We start from the raw sequence: 22,516 nt of genomic DNA on the forward strand, positions 1-22,516 counted from the left end.
CTTCTGATGCAGCCCAGGATACTGTTGGCCTTCCAGGCTACAAATGCGTGCTGTTGGCTCATGTTAAGTTTTTTCATTTGCTGGGACGCATAAGCCCTTCTCAGCAGGGGTACTCTCAAGGAGTTCTTCTCCCAGTCTGTGTATTTATCTGGGATTACCCTGACTCAAGTACAAAACCTTGCACTTTGCTATGTTGAACTCATTAGGTTCTCAGCGGCCCACCTGTGTGGTTTATCGGTGTTCTTTTGGTTGGCATCCCTTCTTTCTGATGTATCATTTTCAGCACTCAGCTTGGTGTCATTGGCAGATTTTCAGAGGGAACATTCAACCCCATTATCTGCATAACTGATAAAGATGTTAAAGAGTACTGATCCCAAGACACTCTCCAAGACAGGGGACACTTCTCATCCCTGGCCTTCATCTTGATATAGAACCACTGACCACAACCCTCTGGCTGTGACCTTCCAACCAATTCTTTGTCTGCCTAATAGTCCACCTTTTCAAAACAGTATTTCCAATTTAGAGATAAGGATGTGGTGGGGAACAATGTCAAAGGCCTTGCAGAAGTCTAGGTAGATGACATCAGATTCCTTTCCATTGTCTACCAGTGCCATCACTCCATCACAGAAGGCCAAGGGAAGACCTTTCCTTGTTGAAGCCAGACTGGTTCTTCAGATCACATGTTTATCCCTTGTGTTTAAACATATAGTCTGGGAATATCTATTCCATGATCTTCCCAGGCACAGGTGAGGCTTACAGGTCTATTGTTCCCCAGGTCCTTCTTTCTCCCTTTCTTATGAATGGTAGTGATGTTTCCCTTTTCCCAGTCATCAGGGACTTTACATGACAGCTACAACTTTTCAAATATGATGGATAGTGGCTTATCAACCACACTGGCCTGTTACCTTAGGACTCTGGAATGCATGTTGTCTGGCTCCATAGACAAATGCATACAGTCTTGTGAGACTCTCAGTCTTGCTCTGCCTGTGGGCAGAGTGTGGGTGGAGTTTGCTCCCCCAGTTCCCACCAAGAAATGCAGGGATGTGTGGTTCAGAGATGTGAGAAATGTGAGAATCCCAGATGCCAGAGAAAACTGAGGCAAAGAACTCATAGAGTATCTCAGCTTTCTCCGTATCTGTTGTAGCCACTTCTCCTTTCTCATTTATCAAAGGAGGCATACTCTCTTTTGTCTGTCTCTTCTGACCTATGTACCTATGGAATCCCTTGTTGTTTTTAACATCCCTTGCCAAAATCTGTTCCACATGTTCGGATGTGCAAAGATGGGATTAGGCACAGCATCCCTGTTACCTTTGCAGGTGATGTGTCCTTGTTTCCACTGCCTGTACTTGCCTTTCTTTCTCCTCAATTTGACTGGCAGATCCCTGCCAAGCCATGCCAGTTTCCTGCCTCTTCTGTCTGCTTTCTTATTTTGAGGGATGGAGAGCTCTTGTGCAAAGTGTTTCTTAACCTGCTGTCCCATGGTAAGTTGTGCCCTTACTGAGCTGTCAGTCCTCTAGGATAGAAAACATACAGGACATCTATTCCCTTGGCTGAACTGCTTGTTTTCCACAGAAGTAATCGTGACTCACTGTCCAGCTTTTTAAGAGGGAGTAAGAGCCATCTGATCTGTTTTCATTAACTATATAACAATGAAATCATATATATATATACACACACACACACATATATGTATGTGTATTACATACATGTATGTATGTGTCTGTGTATATATACATAATTATATTTCTCATTAATGGTACGCACTATTAATGACAAAGTGGTTAGAAGATGAACGACTGCAGTATTTTCCAGAAAGCCAGTGAGTATCAGCTCATATTTATTTATTTATTTAAAGTCATCCTCATTCATGGTATTGCTGATTTGCTATGGTCTTAGGTAAATAATTTTCTCTGTATGTTTTTCAGTGTGAAATGAAATAGACCAAATGTTACTATTTAATATCTTTGGAAAAAAGGACTCTTAACTTTGCCAAAACTGACATGCTTTCCCAATCAGGAAGCAGTCCAGTACATGAATCCATACTTTGAAGTCAAAAGGAGCATTTACGTGCTAAATTTAAGCATGTTCTGGAACAGAATTGAGCTGCAGTCTGAAGAATGATAATGAAAAATTCCATTACTAGCCCCAAACACATGTGGATCGATCTCTACTTAAAATGAATGTGCTCCAGCTTAGCATTTCAAATTGTCTTTGAGTTTTTCTTTTGCATGATCATTGAGCGCACTGATAATCCTCATTATACTTTCTTAAGGCTGAATGCCTAAAACAAAATGTTTTGATATCACCTTAACTGGTGTTTTGTTTTGTTGTTTTTTTTGTTTGTTTTTAGAGCTCAATTTCTTTTATACATGAAGTATCTCATAGTATTTCACTATTTTATAGCAATTTGTAATTTATTTTAGATATTTTTTTATTTTTTTTTTTCGGTTTATGAAAAACCTTAAAAAGACAATGTTACAAACATTTTTAACTCTAGTGCTTTAACCTTTAAATAATATTTAAAGTTGGGTTCATAATACTACTTAGAAATCAACTTTGGGATACAGTGCAGAATGGCACATACTTGGGTTTAACCATTTCATTTTCTGTGCGTGTTACACATTGCCCACCACTTAATTTGCTGTTGGGAATAGGTCCCTCAGGGCACTGCAAATTATTATAGTAATCTGTTTTGCATTCATACTAATGCTATGCTTCTGTGCTGCTTTATTTTGTTTTAGATTATTGTTTTCTTCCCCTTAAGACAGTAAGGCATTGTTTGACAAGTACTTCTCTCTTAATGCCACCCTCCTTTCTGATGGGTTATTAAATTTAGGTCTCTTCAGTAGCTTCCTACTTTGGACTGTCTCCAGTATCATAGAATGGCTTGGGTTGGAAGGAACCTTGAAGATCTTGAATCTCCAACTTCCCTGTCAGGCAGGGCCACCAACCTCCCCGTTTACTGGACCAGGTTGCCCAGGACCTCATCCAACCTGGTCTTGAACACCTCCAGGGATGGGGCATCCACAACCTCTCTGGGTTGCCTATTCAGCACCTCACCACTCTCACAGTAAAGAACTTCCCCCTGATACCCAACCTAAATCTTCCCTCCTTTACCTTAAAACCACTTCCCCTTGTCTCCTGCCATTATCAACCATTGTAAACAGTTGTCTCCTCTTATGTTTATGGGCTCTCTTTAGGTACTGGAAGGCTGCAGTGAGGTCACCCCACAGCCTTCTCTTCTCCAAGCTGAACAAGCCCAGTTTCTCTTCTCTATCACCATTCCTCACTTCTTGCAGTCCTACTTCTTAAGGACTTCGGGGACTTGCTAAACATGGATTTAAAACATTGAACTTAAGGTTGTGCTAAGTAGCTAATTACCATAGATTTCTTTAACTAGCTTCAGTAGCTAAGTGGTGTGAATATTTGATTGGCTTCTTATTACACCTGTTATGCATTAATTGGTGCTCAGAATCACCCATGAAAATTAATTTTTTTTTTTTATGTTCTTCCCTCTACTCCAACGTTGTTATCAAATGCATTCAGGAAATTTTTGTTATTCTCCTGCTAATAATCCCTGCCCACATTTTTTTTTATTAATAAAAAGGAGGCTTTTCCAGATTTGGAATTTCAAGTACATATGTGGAGTACACAGTTAATACAAATTGCCCCATTTCTGGTAAGTGTATAAGTAGGAAGATAAGCATACAAGTGGGTAGATAAACAAGCATAGTGAAAGGTTAAAAACTGAACAAAAAAGCCCTACCAGAAAACAATACCAAGGCAATATCTACCTTTGGTACATATGGTCAAAAAGATATTCCAATAAGAATGTTAAAACTCATTGAAAATCATGCTGACAGAAATGTGAACTGACCTTATTGATATGCAAGATTTGTTGTTGCACAATGTTCAAAGCAGTATTCAGAAGCAGTGGTATTTCAGAATGTGTATTATCGCATGCAGTTATTTATTCACCAGTCAGTGTATTATGTATAAGGTAAAGAAGAATTTAAATGATTGCTGCAAATATAAAACTTGTTTATCAAAGCAGCTTCAATTTGTAATCTTCAGCAATGTTTTGCTCCTTTTCAAAGTAAGAGTAGTTTATTTCTCCATAGCACTCTTTTATAGAAAATTTCATTTGTAATTTAATGTAAAATAAATAAATGCCTAGTGGGCCATAGATGCCCTTTTCTGATAGAGGTGCCTTATTTCTGCAATTTTCCTATAATGTTTTTGTTGTTGTTTTTCCTCTCCAGGTTGCTTACTAGTAGATTGTTGCCTTTTGATTTATGTTTTGGAGTCTTTCTCAAAATGGAATTAGGAAGGGAGTAGGCCAAAGGTTAAAACTTTAATAGTAGTATATGGGGATATGAACTTCTTTCAGAAATAATTTGCCTTGTGGTTGGAGGAAGGGTGAAGAAAAAAAAGATTGCTGAGTACATAAGAAGCTTAGTGACTAGAAAATAAGAATGTGTCAGTGTCGGCTTATTCTTTATTTGTTTAGAAGATTTTCTTTTAGATTAACGGACTCTTTCAGTGGCGAACAATGAAAGAAAAAGCAGAATAATTTGAGGAAGAAAGAGTACTCTTTTTTGCGCATATACTGGTAAGCCAGTGTAGCCGTTGAATATTTTTAAGGAAAAGAGTCTGAGTGGGTCAAGTGATGGTGAAAGGGTCAAGGACTGCTTGGGTTAATTCACACTTGATGGAAAAGTGGCCGGAAGTGGAAACTGAGATCAAGTGTGGAGGTAGGGGAATAGTGTTTTCAGGTGTTTCGTATGTTGCTTTTAGATAGAACCTGTATTTGTTTATTTTTTTCTTAAATTGATTTATGTGGGCACTGTGCCAGCACTTGACAAGTGCCATCTCTGTTTTCTATTCAGGTAGGGGCAGACAGGAGATACGCCATGCTTCTTCTGTAGTTCTTTGAAAAACTGCATTTAGTCATTAAAGATGATGGATTAAGATTATATCAATCAGATTGGTAGAAATGCAGTCTTAGTTTTCACTACTTTTGCTTCAGAAACCCTTATTTTCCTTTTCCAGAGACAGTGTAGTCTCTGTAAGCAGGTGCTACGAAGCAGGATTTCATTGCAGTCTGGTGAATTACAGAAACTTTGTTGCTAGGAAGCCTGCAGAAGCTTTGATCACGAAAAGTGTAGGGTCAAGCTTTATTTCAGGGAGGTCATGTGAGATACATTTGTGTTTGTTTCCTTAAATCCATTAAAAACACGCAAAGAATTTCAGATTAACCAGTGTAAAATGTTTGAGTCATTGCTGAGCCTGAAATGCCATCTTCCTAAATACCATTATGTTTTCTCAAGTTCAGTTATTTTCTCTGATGGCAGAATAACCACCTAGGCACTATGCATCATGAAGTATTTTTCTGTAATTGTGTTTTATCAACTACAGTTCTTTTAAATGACAAACCTAAAGGAAAAACAAAAGGAAACTAAAATTATTTACCTCTAAATGATTTTGGAGGTGACGTTGAAAACTTAAGAACTTCAAAACACCTTCACTACAAACTGTATTTTGCATATCAGAAATAAAAGAGCTCATTTTGAATGCCTGATGCTGATTTTTCTGTATTAGCAGTGTGGAATAAGGTGTGATTTTACTTTGTTGTTTTGTTTGTTGTTGTTTTTTCTCATTTGAAACATTTTTGCTATGGTTTCTGACCTCTCATCTGTTGATAGTTTCAGTGTATTCTTTTTACCTATTGAGAATGTCTTTGAGTAGAAGAATCATTCTGAAGTGAAATTCAATTTAATCTGTGTGAGCGCTTGGAATCTAGCAAGATAGATGAGCAAGTGTCAACATGACTTTAGCCAGTGATGAAAAGCTGGCTAGGATTTCTGACCTAATAGACTGCCAGTTCATTTTAGAAACAGTTTTGGAAGAAATGTGATTTAATGCAGATGGGTTGATGGCTGGACTAGATGGTCTTACTGATCTTTTCCAATCTTAATGATTCTATGATACTTAAGAGTTAGTATGTGACCAGATCTCAAGGGAAAGCAAGATGATTCTGTTATGCTTTTCATAAAACAGAAGGCAGAAGTGAGTGGAAATAGAAAATGACTTCAGAAATCTGGAAGAAAAAAGCTCAGTGCCCACGTTGCATCTCTATTAATCCAGGGAGCAATTTTTCCCAGTAGTTGCTTGATCTGTGGGTGATTTATGTAAGTTGCGTTAAATTTTTACATGAAGCATCCTGTTGCTATGGTGATAGGTGCCACTCCACGCAGATTGTTTAAATAACGTTAAAGCAATTCTTTGTACTCAGTAAGCTAGGTAATTGCTAAATAAATAAAAATACAATAATAATTTCAGTTTCATTAAATCAACGAAAGACTTCAGACTTTTGCATGCATTTATGTAGATTGCATAGGGAATATCTTTTTATGTAGCATTTATTTAAGAGCTGGTATTATATTTTTCACAATAGGGATATTTTCTTCTTCCATTAGTGTATGGTATATGTTGTGTACTCACCAATCTGCTTTCTCCTATCTCTGTCTTTTTTTACATATGTTTCTGATGGGGGAGGATAGCATGGGTTGCTGCAGATATATATGAGCTCTGGCTTAAAAGTAGAGAGGCAGGAAATAATAACAGAGAAAGGATGCCATGAATTCAGTGTCAAGAAGCTGCATGGATTGAATAACTGCAGCATAACTGGAAAAGAAAAAATATTTCTGAATGGCAGTGGGAAGAAAATCAACAGGATTTATGTGGGAAGTGAAGAGGAGTTGGAAATGGCACCCAGGTTGTGAGCTTGTGGGACATAAGGTGGTGGAATTGTTGACAGAGATAGACAAAGATGAAGGAAGCAGGGAGGATTCAGGGAAACGTGATTTCAGCTTTTCAGCATACTGTGCTAGGGCTAGTGGCAAATATACAGGAGGAGATTCTAAACTGTGACTGTGAACAGAAGGGACGAGAGCTCTGTGACTCATCTGCTCACAGATGATAATTAAAGCAGCATGATTTTTAGGAAGCTGCTGAGCAACAGGGAAGAGGTTGCAGAAGAGGGGAGGGTTAAGGGTAGAGCTCCCTGGGCTGTGGCAGTCTGGAGGAGGAACAGCCACGACAGGTGACTTTTTTGGAGCAGCTCCTCAGGAACAAACTAGGAGAAAGCACCATATTTGACTTACAAGTCCACTTGTTAAAAATATATATATATATTTTACCTATAAGCTGTGTAATTTTAAAACTTAACTTTATATGGCAGCTGTCAAGGACTACCTGTGTAAATGCTGGGATTCTGCAAAGCTTAAGAGCAGCCTTCTATTGTATTTTAGGCAGTGAGATGAGAGAAAGGTGTTTCCTCTTGCTCTGCAGCCCTGCCTTTGTTCCAGACAAACACAATTAACACTATCCTCAAGCCCTTATCTTTTTTATCCAAAGCCCTCCTAGACCTTTTAAAATCAAAGATATGACAAAGCATGAGAATAGGAGAAATAGGAGAGCTGTGTATGTGTCATGCTCTTAATTCTTTGCCTGTTAGCAAAGGAGAATGTTATCTGCTTTCTAGCTTTTTTTGGTTTGGGAGTATCTAAAGGATTTATTTAAAGAATTTATTTATTTTGTTGGGGTTTTTTTTTGTTTGTTTTTTTGTGGGTTTTTTTTTTTTTTTTTGGAGAATAGTTGGGAGGGAGAGTTTCAAACAGATCTTTATAGCTACCAATTTTTGTTTGATTATTCCAGTAATTATTGAATTATACCTGTAAATTGCACATTAGGAATTCCCTACTATCCTTCAGTTTTCTGATGTCCTCACTTATGGGACACTGCAACATTTTTACCATACAGCCTATATTGTATTGATCAAATTTTTTGTTTCAAAGCTGTCATTGATTAATCCTGCAATCAATTATATTAGGAATACTTTCCATGCATTTTCTGGTTTAAGTAGTTGAAGACTAACTTGATTGTGTCTACCTTACCTTGTCCCTATTTGAAAATCATATACTATTGTCTCAGTCAGAAAAAAGCAATAAAGGGTAACAATAACCAAATCTACTATGAAGACTGAAGTTTTGCTGTCTTTGTGTTGGCAAAACTTTAGACTTCATCATGATCATAAAGAACTTTTATGAAAACATCCATTGAAGATTCCAGTAAATCTCAGTCTTGTCTTTCTCTTGCCATAAATGAATGGGTCAGAATTCAAGCTAAATGAGCCTTCCTGGTGCCAATGACACAAGCTGTCTGGAGCCAAGACTCGAGGAGAGCTTCTTCAAGACAGAACTGCTTGTTTTGAAAGGTGTGGGGAGTCAGAGGGGCCTGGGAGTTATGATGTGAGCATTTTCAAGTTAATTATTTCTTATTGTTCTAAGTAGCAGAACTGACAGACCATCCATTTGACATACACTGGTATTAAACAATTTAGTTACAGTTTTAATCAATTTGAGAAGCAAAGGGATTTAAATGAGGGCTTGACTTAATTCCAGCCAATGCTACGTTGCTCAAGAGATATTCTATACCAAAGGTTTGGCAGTTCATGAGGGCCTGAACTCTCTTTTAGCAATCATGTAATTCATTATTTTTGTTACAAATAGAGAACCAGAGTTACATGTCTTCAAAATAACTGTGACGACAATACTATCAGACATCTGTCCTTAAGCAATGCATAAAATCTGTTGCCATCTTAAAACAAGACATGGAAAAAGTATAGAACTGATCATGACTAACATTAAAAAAAATTATGTTCCTAATCTTGCCTATATATTGTCATCAAAAGACTGGTAAAACCTGTACAATACACACGCATGTATTGTCTCCATGTAAATTTGTTGGACTGTGGAGAAATGCATGTGAAGAAGACAATAGAGCAGCTCCATCAGATGCAGCTCAAAAGCTGCTTTGAAAATGAATGCTCTCATAACAACTTTTTGTTCCATTTGACTCCACCTCTGCAGCAAGCACCTAACAGATTGTTCTGGGCAATGCTCCAATAGTGCAAATTCACAAAATATTTGTTTGGGCTATTATGTTATCTGAGAATCAGGAGATTGGCAATCGCATAACCTGCTTATGTACCTGCTCTGCTTAGATTTCCCTGCCTCGAAGGAAAAAATAAATTAGGATGACTATGTACGTGAATAACTGAGTCATTAATCTGAACAACAGTGAAATACAGTGAAGCAACAATGATACAGCTCTATTGCACACTCTCATCTAGGAATGCTGAGCCATTTCTGAGTTGTTGCTGAAAGAACAAATACACATCTTTTTGCAGTTTTCCCTGTTCTTAAACATTTGTATGCGTATTTTATGTTCTGAACTGGCATAACTTTATTCTGAAGCTAAGTTGTGGAGTTTATAGGAACTGGAGACTGCCAAAAAGTATGCAATGCCAGAGATGCCTACAGGATGTGGACAAGCCAATAATAACAATAAGGATGATTATGTTTTCAAAATAGTGTTTTGCAACTACAATGAGAAGTGCTTGGCAGCTAATTGCAATGGGTAATTTGGTGTGATGCTTACTCAGACATACAAATGTATATACATTTTATACATGCAATATTAGAAGTGTTTTATTCTAAATTTTATCTCATAGTTATAGTTCTGGAGAACTGCATGACCTCCACACTTGCTTGGGATGCATAAGCAGTAATTTGAGTTGGCAGGTTTCTAGACCTCTGTATTTCACATTCTGAGTTGAGATTTAATCAGCTTCGATAGAAAGAAAAGGACCAAAGAAAATTGTCAGTATAATTAGCTGACCCACTTCCCCAATTCTAAGACATACTAGGGTAGAAGTTTAAAAACGTAGACATAATAGCAAGAAGAGAAGAAAATAAGTTAGAAAAATAAAGCATCATTACCATTGATTTAGAAACAACAACAACAAAATCTATAACTGTTTTATAGAGATTACCTCACATGTGAAGGTAGAAGAGCAAAGCTGAGGAACAGAGTAGGGTGAGATACATGCTTTCGGAAGCATTGTCACCTGTCAGTGCTACTTTAATTCAGTTTATCTACTTGTAAGTGTATGTAATAATTCTTACTTAGGGACATGATGAAATCCAAGATTTTATAGAAATAATAATGAAGTTCAAAAGTTCTGGAAGAAGCACAATGTAAGTGATGCATCTCAGTTACACTGTAGCATGTCTGGCTAGTCTTACAAGTAGGTTTTGAAATTATACTGAACGTGAAAGTGCAGAAAAACCCTGTTGCTGATTATTGTGGTTTGTTTTTGCTGTTTTTCATTTCTTCTGATTTTTATTTTTTTATTTTTTTATTTTTTTTCCTTTGGAAAAAAGCTTTGGACCTCATTTTTCCCTTTTTATTGAGAATTTGGCTTACTTCCATCTATCTCTGCAAAGAAAAGAACCAAAAAGGGCCCTGTGACACTTTTGATGCATGAATTAGAGCTGCAAAGAGTGACCATGAAAACCTCATGTTAGCAGCTAAATTGTGCCATTATATTCCCCTTCTAATCCTCCTTCTTTGCTGACAGAACTGTCCAATTTTTCTGTCTGAAACTGCTAATGGCTAATATTTGACTACATCTTTGTAAATGTAAGTTAGCACAGAGTTTGTAGCATAAGGAAAAGAGCTGCATCTCATACTTTGCCAGCAGCCCCCCTCTATTAATGTCTATTTTTTAATGTTTGTTCCAGGCTGGATGTGGCTCTGGGCAGCCTGGTCTTGTGGTTGGTAACCCCGCACACAGCACAGGGGTTGAAACTACATGATCATTGTGGTCCTTCTCAACCCAGGCCATTCTATGATTCTGTGAAGTGCACTGAGGAGACATTATTCTTCTTCAGCTATTTGAGCTGAGGTTTTGTTTGTTTGGTTAGGTGACAGTGAAATGTTTAGCTTCCATTATAACTTTTCAGTGAATATGCATGTTTCAGACAAAGCACAGGTAAAAGCAAAACATCTCCTCTTTATTGTACCTGCATGTTTGAGTTCAGGGTTAATCACAGCATTCCTCCTGAATAGCAAATAATTGTCTTGTGTAGGAGGAAAACTTTGCTGTAATTTGTGCGTGTGTGTTTGTGTTCCATGTTTTCTGAAGTAGAAAAAAGTTGATGTTAAATTTGTATATGGTCTGTTTCTTACCATAACTGTAATTTTTGGGTACAGTGAATAAACAGATATTTAAGAAGGTTCTTCAGGAATAGTCAAGGTGTTGAAGGGGAGAGTTGTTCTCTAAGTGAGGGTAGTATGCTATTAAGAACAAAAAAATTATTTTGAATTGCATAATTAGCGACTCTCTTTGTTGTTCTCAAGTGCATTAAACATTTTAAGTTGAAGTGAAATGGGTGTGAAAACACAATAATTGTAAATGGTGAAGACTTGCAGTAAAAAATTCAGTTTCTTGTTCTACCTAAGGGATATCGGAAGAGCATCAGCCCAATTACCCACAACACGTGCTTGAAGATAAAGCACAAAATTATGGAATGACTTAAATAAATAAATCCAGGGAGAAATGAACTGTGAAAGAAAAATTACGTATAGGTTTTGCTCTTGGGTTCATTCAAAAACAGTCTCAGCCCTTGACTCCAGGGATGGCTGAGGGAAGTTGAAACAAGCTCACTATGATACAGAGATCAGCTTGGTGACCTTTTGTAAGTTTCTTTGAATCTTAGACTTCAGGATTGCTCAAGGCTGTGCTAGCATGGATCTTTGCATTCCTGCACATTTTTCTGAGTTCAGGCTTGAATTATGTTTAGCTGCATGTCATTTTTAAAAGCATATTTTGGAAGTTTTTAACCAAAGCGTTGAGTTTGAATTCCTCCAGTTTTTCTTTCTTTTACTTACTTACTTAACAATTAATTTTTCTCTTGACTGTATGGAAAGTTGTAGCATCAAAAATCAGCTGTCCTATACGTGATGAAATCCATTAGCCATTTCTCATGCCAAACTATACATTTGTATGGATTTGTGCGATGAGGATAGGATTTCAGGGTGAAGACACTTGCACCACGCAGAGTCTAGATGCCTGGGAAGTTTTCTACTTGATTTACTATCCTTGGTAGATTCAGAAATGTTTTTTCTTACACTCTTGGTTTATCAGAAGTAAGCAGGTTTTTTACCTTCCTTTATGCCTGCACAGGTGTAGCAGTGTCCCTCCCTTATTCACTTGCTTCCTAGTTGTAATAAACCTCTATGGAGTCTGGGTTCTTAATTTCCTTCCCTTAGCAGTGAGAATTCTCAAACAGTATCCTCCTCAAGCTGAATGTTAAATTTATAGTAAGCTCTTCATTACAAATGAAATAATGATGTCTGCTTAGAAGCACCCTTTTTTCCCCCCCTCAACATAAATGTTACAATCCCTTCTTGCCTTTTTTTTTTTTTTTCTTTCTTTTTTTCCCAAAATGATTCATAAGAATCGGTGCAGAACATAAGACATATCCAGATTGAAAATGCTACATGCCCACCCACATATAACAATGAAATGTGCATTTTGGTACTAACATTGCAAATTCTTCATTGATATCTGCATATAATTAAATGATTTAGGTTTCTTTCTGGCTGTACTTACAGGCAAATGTTTCCCGAATGCCTTGATAAACTTGCTGCTTCTGCACTGCTGTTTTACATAAAGCTTAAGAATGCATTGTCTGTTCTTCACTAAGTAACACTAGAAACATTTAATGGACTGAAAATTTATTATTAAAAGAGTTGCATATAACAAACTTGTTTTTCAAAGAGGATAAATTGATTAAATATGAAAGGATTTATAGCATGGAACCTTAGGCACATCTTCCAAGTGAGTTATTGGGTAGGATATAAAACATCCATCCTAAACTGAATGTGTACAAATCACCACACAACTGTAGCACCCTGTGAACTTAGAAAAGAGTGGTTCTTTCACCAGTGTTGGTTGCATTTCAGGCATTCTCTTCCTTACTAATTCCTGTATTTCCACTTCACTATATCTGCTGAGATTTTCATCTATCAGAAAAACTCACAGCCCCGAGCTTTCCATCTGTTAATCTTCTTATAAAAACAGCCTCACATTCTGGGTAGTGCATACAGGCTCCAACGGACCTCATAGAATCATAGCATGGCTTGGGTTGGAAGAGACCTCAAGGCTGACCCAGCCTTAACTCCTGCCATGGACAGGGCTGCCCCCCACCAGCTCAGCTGCCTGGGGCCCCATCCAACCTGGCCTTTAGCGCCTCCAGGGATGGGGCACCACAGCTTCTCTGGGCAGCTGTGCCAGTGCCTCATCTCACCATTCTCTGAGTAAATTGTTTCTACCTAACATTCAATCTAAATCTTCCCTCTTCTAGTTTAAAACCTTTCCCTCTTGTCCTGTCATTATCAGACCACATAAAATGTTGGTCTTCCTCCAGTTCATAAACTCCCCATAAGTACTGGCCACAGTGAGGTCTCTCCAGAGCCTTCACTTCTCCAAGCCCAGCTCCCTCAACTTTTCTTCCTTAGTTTACTGATGTTGTCACTCCATCATAGAAGGCCACCAAAGGTCAGGCACAATCTGCACTCAGTAAAACTGGCTACCTTGAATCATCTCTTTATCTCACATGTGCCTTAATACAGCTTCCAGGAGGATCAGCTTTGTCATCTTCTCATGTGCTGATGTGAAGCTCACGAGTGTGTCATTCCCTGGCTTTCCTTTTCTCCCTTTCTTAAAAATGAGAGTGATTCCCTTTTTACAGTCACTAAGGACTTTGCCTGGCAGCCAAGACTCTCAAAGTATGGTGGAGACTTGTACCACAACTGCATCAGCCACTTCCTTCAGGATCTTGGGATTCATAGTGTCCAGCCACATAGACTTGTACACATTCAATCTCATGAGACAGTCTCTAACTTGCTCCACTCTTAAAGAGGGAGATTTTGATCCCCTGTCCCCCGGCAAGAGGTCTGGGGATATGAAGTAGAGGGAAGCCTTACTGCTAATGAAGACTGTGGCAAGACTTGAGTATCTCAGCTTTCTCCCTTTCTGTTAAAGCCAATTGTCCTTTTCATTTACTTTCAGAGAGAGTATGTTTTCCTTTGCCTTTGTTGCTGTCTTTGTGCTTTTCTTACGTAAATCTTTCCATTCTAATTGAGACTTGGAAATCTTTTATTTCATCCTAGGGCCATTTCAATTATATTTAATTCTTCTTAAGGATGAATCTAGGAAAAGTGATTGATTGGATTGATCTAACCAGTCTTTTCTGCTTTACTTTTTCAGGATTGCACAGTATATGAAACAGAGAATAAGATTCTTCATGTGGTAAGTAGTTTTTGGATTTCTATTAATAAGTGCACTTGCACTGAACAAATAGAACTCTATCTCTGTGGTTTCATACTTTTTCTATGTACTGTCAGTGTAATAACAAGCTAGTCTTGGTATGACTGACTGCTGAATATGTGGAAATAAGTGTGAATAGGCAATGATTGCTAGGAAAACCATGCTGGACATCTGAGAAGCCAGCAACTTTGTAATGTCTTGTGTTTTTTTCTGGTTCATGCCCATCTGCTGCTTGTAAAGCATGGTTAGGAAAATGATTTTGAAGAATGAGATTTCCTTTTTGAGAGACATTTTCTAGTCTCATATGATATCATATGTATTTGTTAGTGATATAGCTTCCTTTATTCATCTCTCCTAGGAGAACCGAGCTAGTCTAGTGATAACAAGACTAATGCAAAGCTTTCCTGTTGAATTCTCAGCATAAATATAATAGTCTATTCCCAGATTTTCTACTTTTCTTTTTAACAAATAAAATGGCTGAAATTTGTCAGCACTTAGACACCAGAATATAAAATGGGCTGGAAAGGATGATACTTGAGGGGATCGAGAGAAGAAAGTTAGAGAAATTTGTTATGAAAACTATTCGATGATTTCGTGATCTAAGGATACCAGCTAACTTTTAAATACTAAATTGTCTTTCATGTTCTGTTGGTGGTTTAGGGAGTATTAAGTTAACCCTGACCCTGCTTCTGAAGTGTGAAGTTTCACTGAGATATGAAGTCTTACTTCCTGAGGGTGAAAAGTAAAATAATTTAGTTTAATAACAGAAATGATAATATTTTGCCTTCCACTTTATTTCACTTTTGGGTAGGTTTTGGTATCTTATTTCTCTTACGGTCTGAGTTTAAGAAAGAAAAAATTTCTTTATTTTAAAAGATGAATAGAAACATTTGCCACACTTTTTTACTCACTGCTCCCATATCAAATGCATGGCAAGCTGAATTCTGTAAGCTTTTGACACTTTGATTTCACGGTGATGTGGAGTAAAATGTCTCCTTGTAGTTTTAAATTACACTGACATTTTTCCCCTGTGGGACACAAGGAATTTACATTTTTAGTCAGGCTGACATCATCTTCTTTGCTAGGCTGATCTCTGCAAGCATTTAAGTAATGAAGTTTCTAATTGCACAATATTGGCAAAAATAAAAATAAAAAAAAATGAAGTTCTGTAAATTTGAACCCATTGTATAAAGCCTGGTTTTCAATACATGCTTGTTTTCTGCTGTAAGAGCCAAGGTTTTTTTGTTTTTTTTTTTTTAATTTATTTATTTATTTATTTATTTTATATCTGATGTATATACAGTATATAACATTTGCAAATTAGCAAAAAGAATTTTAAGGAGAGCTGGCAATGGTTAAAGCTGATGAAGCATCAATTAATATAGTCTCCAACATAAGATTTTTAGGAAACCAAGATAGATTCATTTAAGATGCGAATGGACAAATCTGAGACATGTTTCATTACAGTTACTTTAAATGTAACTGCAAATGATGAAGTGATGTTATTTTACATTATTCAGACTAGGTTCAATCAGGTTTATTTAGTTTTACTTTAGTTTAATCCACAGCAACCACTTTGTGGTGACATGTGGACACTTAAGTTATTGTAGAGAGCTTAATTACATTCTACGGTAAGTGCTCAGGCTTACAAGGAAATGTGAGCAAAACACCATACTTGTTGCCTGCTGTTCAAGTTGTCTGTATGTATTGTACATAGACTGGATTGTTTCTGATCATGTTGCGTTTCAGCTGATGGATGGAATTTCATGAAACAAAAGCTGACCAACAGCAAACAAGAAAGATCTCTGTCCGAATAATTAAAAGATGAAGTTTGAAACCAGATTTTGAATTTGAAAGGGTATATTTTAGAAGTGTTAATGAAAAGATCAGTGGTAGAATTGAAAGCAGTCACTGTTTCCTCTAACTCTCCTGGGAAGACAGAAAAAGATTTTGCCTATTAGAAAATCAGGGGAGGATCAGTGTAAGAGAGAGGTTAACAACAACAACAGTAACAAAAAAGCAGGAGGGGAAAAGCCCAGTGTTTAGAACTTTGGAGGGAACATGCTTCTTTTATCTCAGTAACAAAGAATAGAGAACAGAGGTTACCGATATCAAAATATTTGAATTCACACACATGCAGAGCAGTAAATGCAGTGCAAACCAGGTTAAAAAAGTTTGAGAGGGTGATTAAGAATTGAAATCTCTCTTTATAGACTGTATATTCTTGAAGTGAATGTTAATAAGAAGGTTCTCCAATACCAAAAGAGTAAATCTTAATGAAAGCATAGAAATAATCTTGAATGTGAAACCTGGAAAATCTAGCAGAAATAAGATGGACTCAGACAGATACAATATACTTTGATTTTCAAAAGAGATAATTTAGTTTCTAAGACTAAACTGTTGGGAACTAATTTTCTGAGTATGTTACCTATTAGCAAAGAACACAAGCTCCTGCTGATATCAGACATGTCTGACTAGCATTTAGCTATTCTTTAAATGATCATATACCAGTGTGTAGCTGGAGTGAATTAGAGAGGAACTTGAATTCAGAACTGCATGCTTGTCCTTATGATCATATGTACAGTGTCCTCTTCTAGACAGAAAAAAAAATCAAGGTTCTTCCCAAAAGTGAAAGGTGATGACTTAGAACTGATTAGCAGTTAACATAATTAGCCTATGGAAACCTTTATTGCAAGGCATTTTTCTCACTAAGGACTGAAGTAAAGATTTAAAAGATCCTCTTTTACCTATGTAGCTACAGCATAAAAATAAATTAAAGATAGGCATGTACTTTTATTCTTCGGGACTTAAAGAAATTTGCTATTTTACTATCACTGGATAGAATGTAGTTTATTTTTGTCCACATCACCTGTCAGTGGTCCTACAGTTTTACTTAAGAGCAGGTTGAACGTATCCTTCATTCACATGCTTTAAAGTGGTTTTTTGGGGCTCATGTGCAATTGTTCAGAGGCTGGAGTGCTAAAAGCACAAAACTCTCATGGAGTTCCTGCCCAGTTCACAGCAGAACAAGCCTCTGTTGTGCTCACCCCACCTGTCACCTGAGCCAAATCAGGAGTCAAGAGAGTATGTGGGCACAGCTAAGGTATGTGAGACTGCTCTGCTGCTATCAAAATGCATACGTGAATACTGCCAATGTCAGTGAGTCACTCACTCTTCTCACTTTCCTTGGAAGCATTGTGAAGTACGCAAGTTAAATGACAAATTGTTTGACTTTAATTAGATAGGGCCAGAAAGTAGTTAATGTGTTCATTTTCTAGCAGCAGTCTTTTGAAAGCCCTCTTTCTTTCAGATAACAGTGTGGGAGTTCATGTGGAGAGATTGCTGAATCACCTTATCCATAGATAGTATGTTTTAATGTCAACAAACTTATTCTGAAGTCAACTTTTTGTCAAAGAAATGCTACTCTGTAGTGACAGGAATGTATCAATCCAGCTCATATTCAAGAAGGAATTATTTTTGTTTGCTCTTCAAGCATCTGGATCTTCAAATGCTTTATAAAAACATTTTGTCTTCCCTCACGATATTAGTTTAAGTAGTGAACTAGACTGTACTATTTACCTAAACTCATAAAATGAATCTAAAGGAAAAAGGTCTTATGTAAAATAGATGAAGTTAATCTTTTCAATTTTGTTTATTTATTCTAAACAGAAGTTGCAAGAATGTGTATTTGAGGAAAAAAAAAAAAAAAGCTGCTTTAATTTTCAACCATAGAATTCAGGTGTGTTAAACCATCTTTAAAGACTTGTATATTTCTTAAAATTATTTTCACTCACTGCAAATTCATTTGTAGAAGTACTTGGTCTCCATGCAATAAGTATAAAACCATATGGGAATAATATGCTGGATTTTGCTCATTATAAGATTTCTCCTTCTGAAATATTCATGACAACAGAGAAATGCTTCATATTTCTATCACTTTGAATTTCTCAATATGTTTTTTCTGAGTTAACTTTTGCTCAGCAATCCACGTAACAAATAAATAAATAGATGGTAGAAATTGTAATAATTTATTAATGTCAGCACAAAATAAATATCAGCAGAAAATAATGCCAACAAAATTAGATGGCAATATAAAATATTATTTTATCCTGTTTAAAGTTATAGTTGGACAAAATATGAAGTAATAAGCCATGGGTTGTTGTTTTCTTTAAAATTGGAAATTGCCATTTTGTATCCAGAATCTTAATATTAATTCAACCTGAGATGACAAAGTGCATGGAAAACTGCTCAGCTTAAAAAAGGTATCAATTCTGTTGATTTGGCGAGTTAAGGTAACGTTTGCAAAAGTCAGAATGGAGCTCTAAAGTCTTTCAAAAATAATTTGTTTCTTTCCAGCAGTTCAACACTGTATGATAGAAGTATGTAGTTCAGTTTAATCAGCATGAAGCAGTGTAGTATTAAAGTGAGAGTGAGGCAAGAAGGACTAATTATAGAAAGCAGAAGAGGTGTTCTTGTCAGATTAATAAGTTTTTACTGAATTTTCAGCTTAATTTTCTGAAGATTATGCTGCTTTTCTTGAAAAGGTACAGCTTTTTAAGCTGGAAAACTGTAGAAATTGAAACTGGAAAATGCATTTCTGCTACGCGATTGAATATTAACTTCAAACTCAAGGCTTGAACCAGTGATTCAGCACCTGGTAGAAGGCAGAGCCAACCCAGGAGAATTCAGCTGCATACAATGCACATAAGTGACCAGAAGGGGTGAAGCCAGGATCCACCTCTTTCCCAGACCTCATTTAAGTGTTGGCAGAGGAGACAAGTGTATCTTGCTGGAGATCTCCGCTTATCTAAGTCCTTCTAAGAGCAAACAGCCTTTTTTCTTTTGTTTCTGCATCCACAGCTGCTGCACTTGGTCTTATCCTCATTTGCTGTAGCCTAAGGCTTTGCCACCCCACCATTATTGCTGTTCTTTCCATTGTGTTACAGTGTTAGAAGGTGTTTTTGAAAAACATGAGCTATTTAAATTATTTTCCTTTTAGTTACTAAACTGAAAAAAGAAAGAACAAGTAATGGATCAGGATGTTCTCTTTTTGTTAAAAATCTTGTAGAGAAACCTCAGTGCTAATAACTCAATCCTTCCCACTGAATTTGAGTATTTGTTATAGAGCTATAATTGACTAAGAATACATTGTCAAAGGTATCATTTTGATAGTCTGATTAAAGAAAAAAAGAAAAAAGTAACCACCCACTTCCCTTCAAGATTCTATACCTTGCACACAGGCTCAGCAAAACTCACTCATTCTGCATCCAAATTAAGATGGAGGTCGTTAAACTTTATGTATCTGTAAATAGTAGACTAGGCCTGGATGGTTCTAAGATTGCTGCAAGTACTGCAGCATTCCCTATGGTTCCAGAAATGTTTTGATCCTATATTAATTGATAAATAATTATTCTGTGTGTCTTAATCATATTAGTTAGACTTCATTCTGAATGCTCACATTGCATTCTAAGTAATGCTCTCATTACATTTTCACTCTTCATCTTAGTGAGATGTAGTTAAGATTTGGTTTTTGTTTTTGTTTTTTCCCTGAAATATTAAACTTAACATCAGAAATATGTTTTTTTTTCTGACTTTTGCCCTGAATTTCCATGTGTCATTGCCATCCCACTCATCATTTGAATGATGCAGATATGATTGCTTGTGGAAGAGGCTGGTTCTTTTCTTGCCCTCAGCTCTGGGAATATGTTTAAACCAGGATGCTTCCATACTGCTACTATTTGGCAGGATAAATTTAAGCTTGGGAACAAATAGAAGTCTATTCGCTTCACCAGAAATATTTGATGACTGTAGATTTCCTGAGTGAACAGATAATGGGTGATTGGCTTGCTGAGGAAGAAAGCCTGTGGAGGTTTTTCAAGCTAGCCATGTCCATAGCTACCCCCACCGTACAGCAGAAGATGTCTATAATTTTGCTGGTCTGGAGTGAATTAGCCACAGAGAATCAAAAAAGATGCAAGTACAATTTAGTCACCTTTTTGTCCTCATCCTCTTAGCTGAAAGGAGTAATTGTAAGAAAATGGTGAGAAGTCAGTGTACTACAGTCCAAAAAAAAATAAGTAGAGACAAAGTGTGGTTTTCAAGTAGTTATCTACAAAGTGGAGGAAAACATTTCTCCTTGAATTTCTGCCACACAATTAAATGCTTTTTAGTGATATTTTTCATCCTCTCTTGAATCCTTTAGCTTTGCACATAAAGACAGTGTTGTAGCTATAGTATGCAATTATAAGTTTGTTACTGAATCAAGAGGAGAATTTATTACTAATGTTAAGTGATGAGTTATTGCAAAAGAGAACTGAAGCCGTTACTGTAAGGCTTATAGTGAGAATAGGGGCTGTGTAACAAAAGGGGGAAACATAATCATCTGCTGATTTTTCTCAGTTTTTTTGGCTTTGTTAAAATGTTTTCCTTTGTTCAGATGTTTTACATGCTGAAAGCTAAGTGCAGCTTCAGAAAGGTGAGGCATTTCTTAATTCCTGCTGATGTTTACAGGAGCAAATGGATGTTCATTTTCCTCTGCATCTTGCTGTATCTATTAGCTGCTCATCATTTTTAGGTTTGTTTCTCCAAAAGTATAAATGCAGCACAGTGACATGTGGAAATTCTTTCTTAAAAAGTTTTCCATAGTGGATTCCTCTGTGTATCAGAGAACACCTGCTCCTCTCTTTTTTTTTCTGGAATATGTCTGTGTGAATTGCTTAAAGGTGTTTATATTTTGGCTTAACCACTGTATCTACATTACTCACATGAAGCTATCTCCTAGAACTGTATTTATTAATTGAGGAAGTTACCTCTTTTGTCTTCAGTACAAGTGATAGAAGTTGTACCTGTGTTTTGACAGTGATAATGAGTGGCAGGCATACTAACATAATCTTTAATATTCAATTGTTCCCTCTTCAGTATTCAAGTGGGATATCTGAGTTGCTGACTGATTGAGTTTGGAAGGGATCTCTGGGTCCATCTGGACCAACCCCTGCTTAAGCAGTGACACTCAGAGCAGAGTGTCAGGACTACGTCCTCAGGTGTCTTCCAATCTCTAAAGAGAAGATTCTGCAGACTCTAGGCAGTCTTTACCAGTGCTTATCACTTGTACAGCACAGGAGTGCTGCTTGGTATTCTGAGGGTCCATCCTGCTCACTCTGGATGGCAGCAAGATTTGCTTGTGGGTTGTTGGGCAGAACCCAAACCCATTTTCTACATTTTTTTTTCTTACTTAGGTCTATACTTTTGTTGGAGCAAGAAAACAGAAAATATATACTACTCTGAAATCTGTTGAGCAGCTTAATTAAAAACAAATCAGGCTCACTCCTTTATTGCTACGCAAATATATGTGAAATGCAGGAAGTCTAGGGAACATGAATATGTCAGTTTATTATGTAATAGCAGTGAGCTTAAATTCAGAATCCTGCAATAAACATCATTCTTTCTCCAAGGGAAAAGAAGCTTCTCAGAAGCAAACAAAACATATTTTAATGAAATTAGGTTTCTGGATGAAGCTATTTCATAATTGTTAAGCAAGTAATATTGTGATTAGGTCTTATTATGTTGAGTGACTCTTCCTTGAGAAACTGTCTTTATGGACTATTAATTAATGGCATATTGTTTTACTGAATCGCACATGTCCATTAGTAGTGTTCTTTTAGAAGAAAAAGATTTAATTCTATTGAAACTTTCAGAAACTGAAAGAAGTAGTTCAGGAGCTTATTCTCTCTCTTTTTTTTAATTTTTATTTTTTGTACTTTCAATTTTATTTATTTATTATTATTATTTTGCTATTTCTAGTCACCACTAATATATGATACAAATATATGGTAATAAACCTGGTAACATTTAATGTATTTATAGAGGTTCTCTGTCTTCAGCCCTGGCAAGGGGTCTAGATATTTATGAAGCAGGAAAGATTTTTTTTTTAAATGGCACAGAGTTTTGCCCCTCATTTATTTATTTATTTATTTATTTATTTATTTATTTATTTATTCCTAGAAAGCCAGTTATATAGCATTCCCATATGCTGAAGGCGAGCTTAAATTTCAGAAAGGTCATAGAACTGAAGTCTTCATCTGAAAGCACATCCTCTAACTCCACAGTCCCCATTAGAGACTTTGCTGTGGCTCATTTATTGTGCTTCTAATGTGCCTGATACCATCCTATTGGACAGCAGAATGAATGTCTATGGTGGAAAAAAGAGTCATAGAATCACAGAATGTGAGGGATTGGAAGAGACCTTGAAAGATCATCTAGTCCAATCCTCCTGAC

At 36.7% G+C, this 22,516-nt stretch overlaps 1 protein-coding gene across 6 annotated transcripts in view; it reads left to right on the forward strand.

Annotated features, from left to right (window-relative positions):
- Window positions 1-22,516, forward strand: part of CNKSR2 (connector enhancer of kinase suppressor of Ras 2) — a 196,942-nt gene that overhangs the window by 54,280 nt on the left and 120,146 nt on the right. For all 6 annotated transcript variants that reach the window (XM_015885338.2, XM_015885357.2, XM_015885347.2 and 3 more), the window contains exon 5: window positions 14,183-14,224. In XM_015885338.2, coding sequence (XP_015740824.1) covers window positions 14,183-14,224 — 42 coding nt within the window. The remainder of the gene's footprint in view (window positions 1-14,182; window positions 14,225-22,516) is intronic.

The sequence above is a fragment of the Coturnix japonica genome, chromosome 1 (assembly GCF_001577835.2).
Source record: "Coturnix japonica isolate 7356 chromosome 1, Coturnix japonica 2.1, whole genome shotgun sequence".
Classification (NCBI taxonomy): Eukaryota; Metazoa; Chordata; class Aves; order Galliformes; family Phasianidae; genus Coturnix; species Coturnix japonica.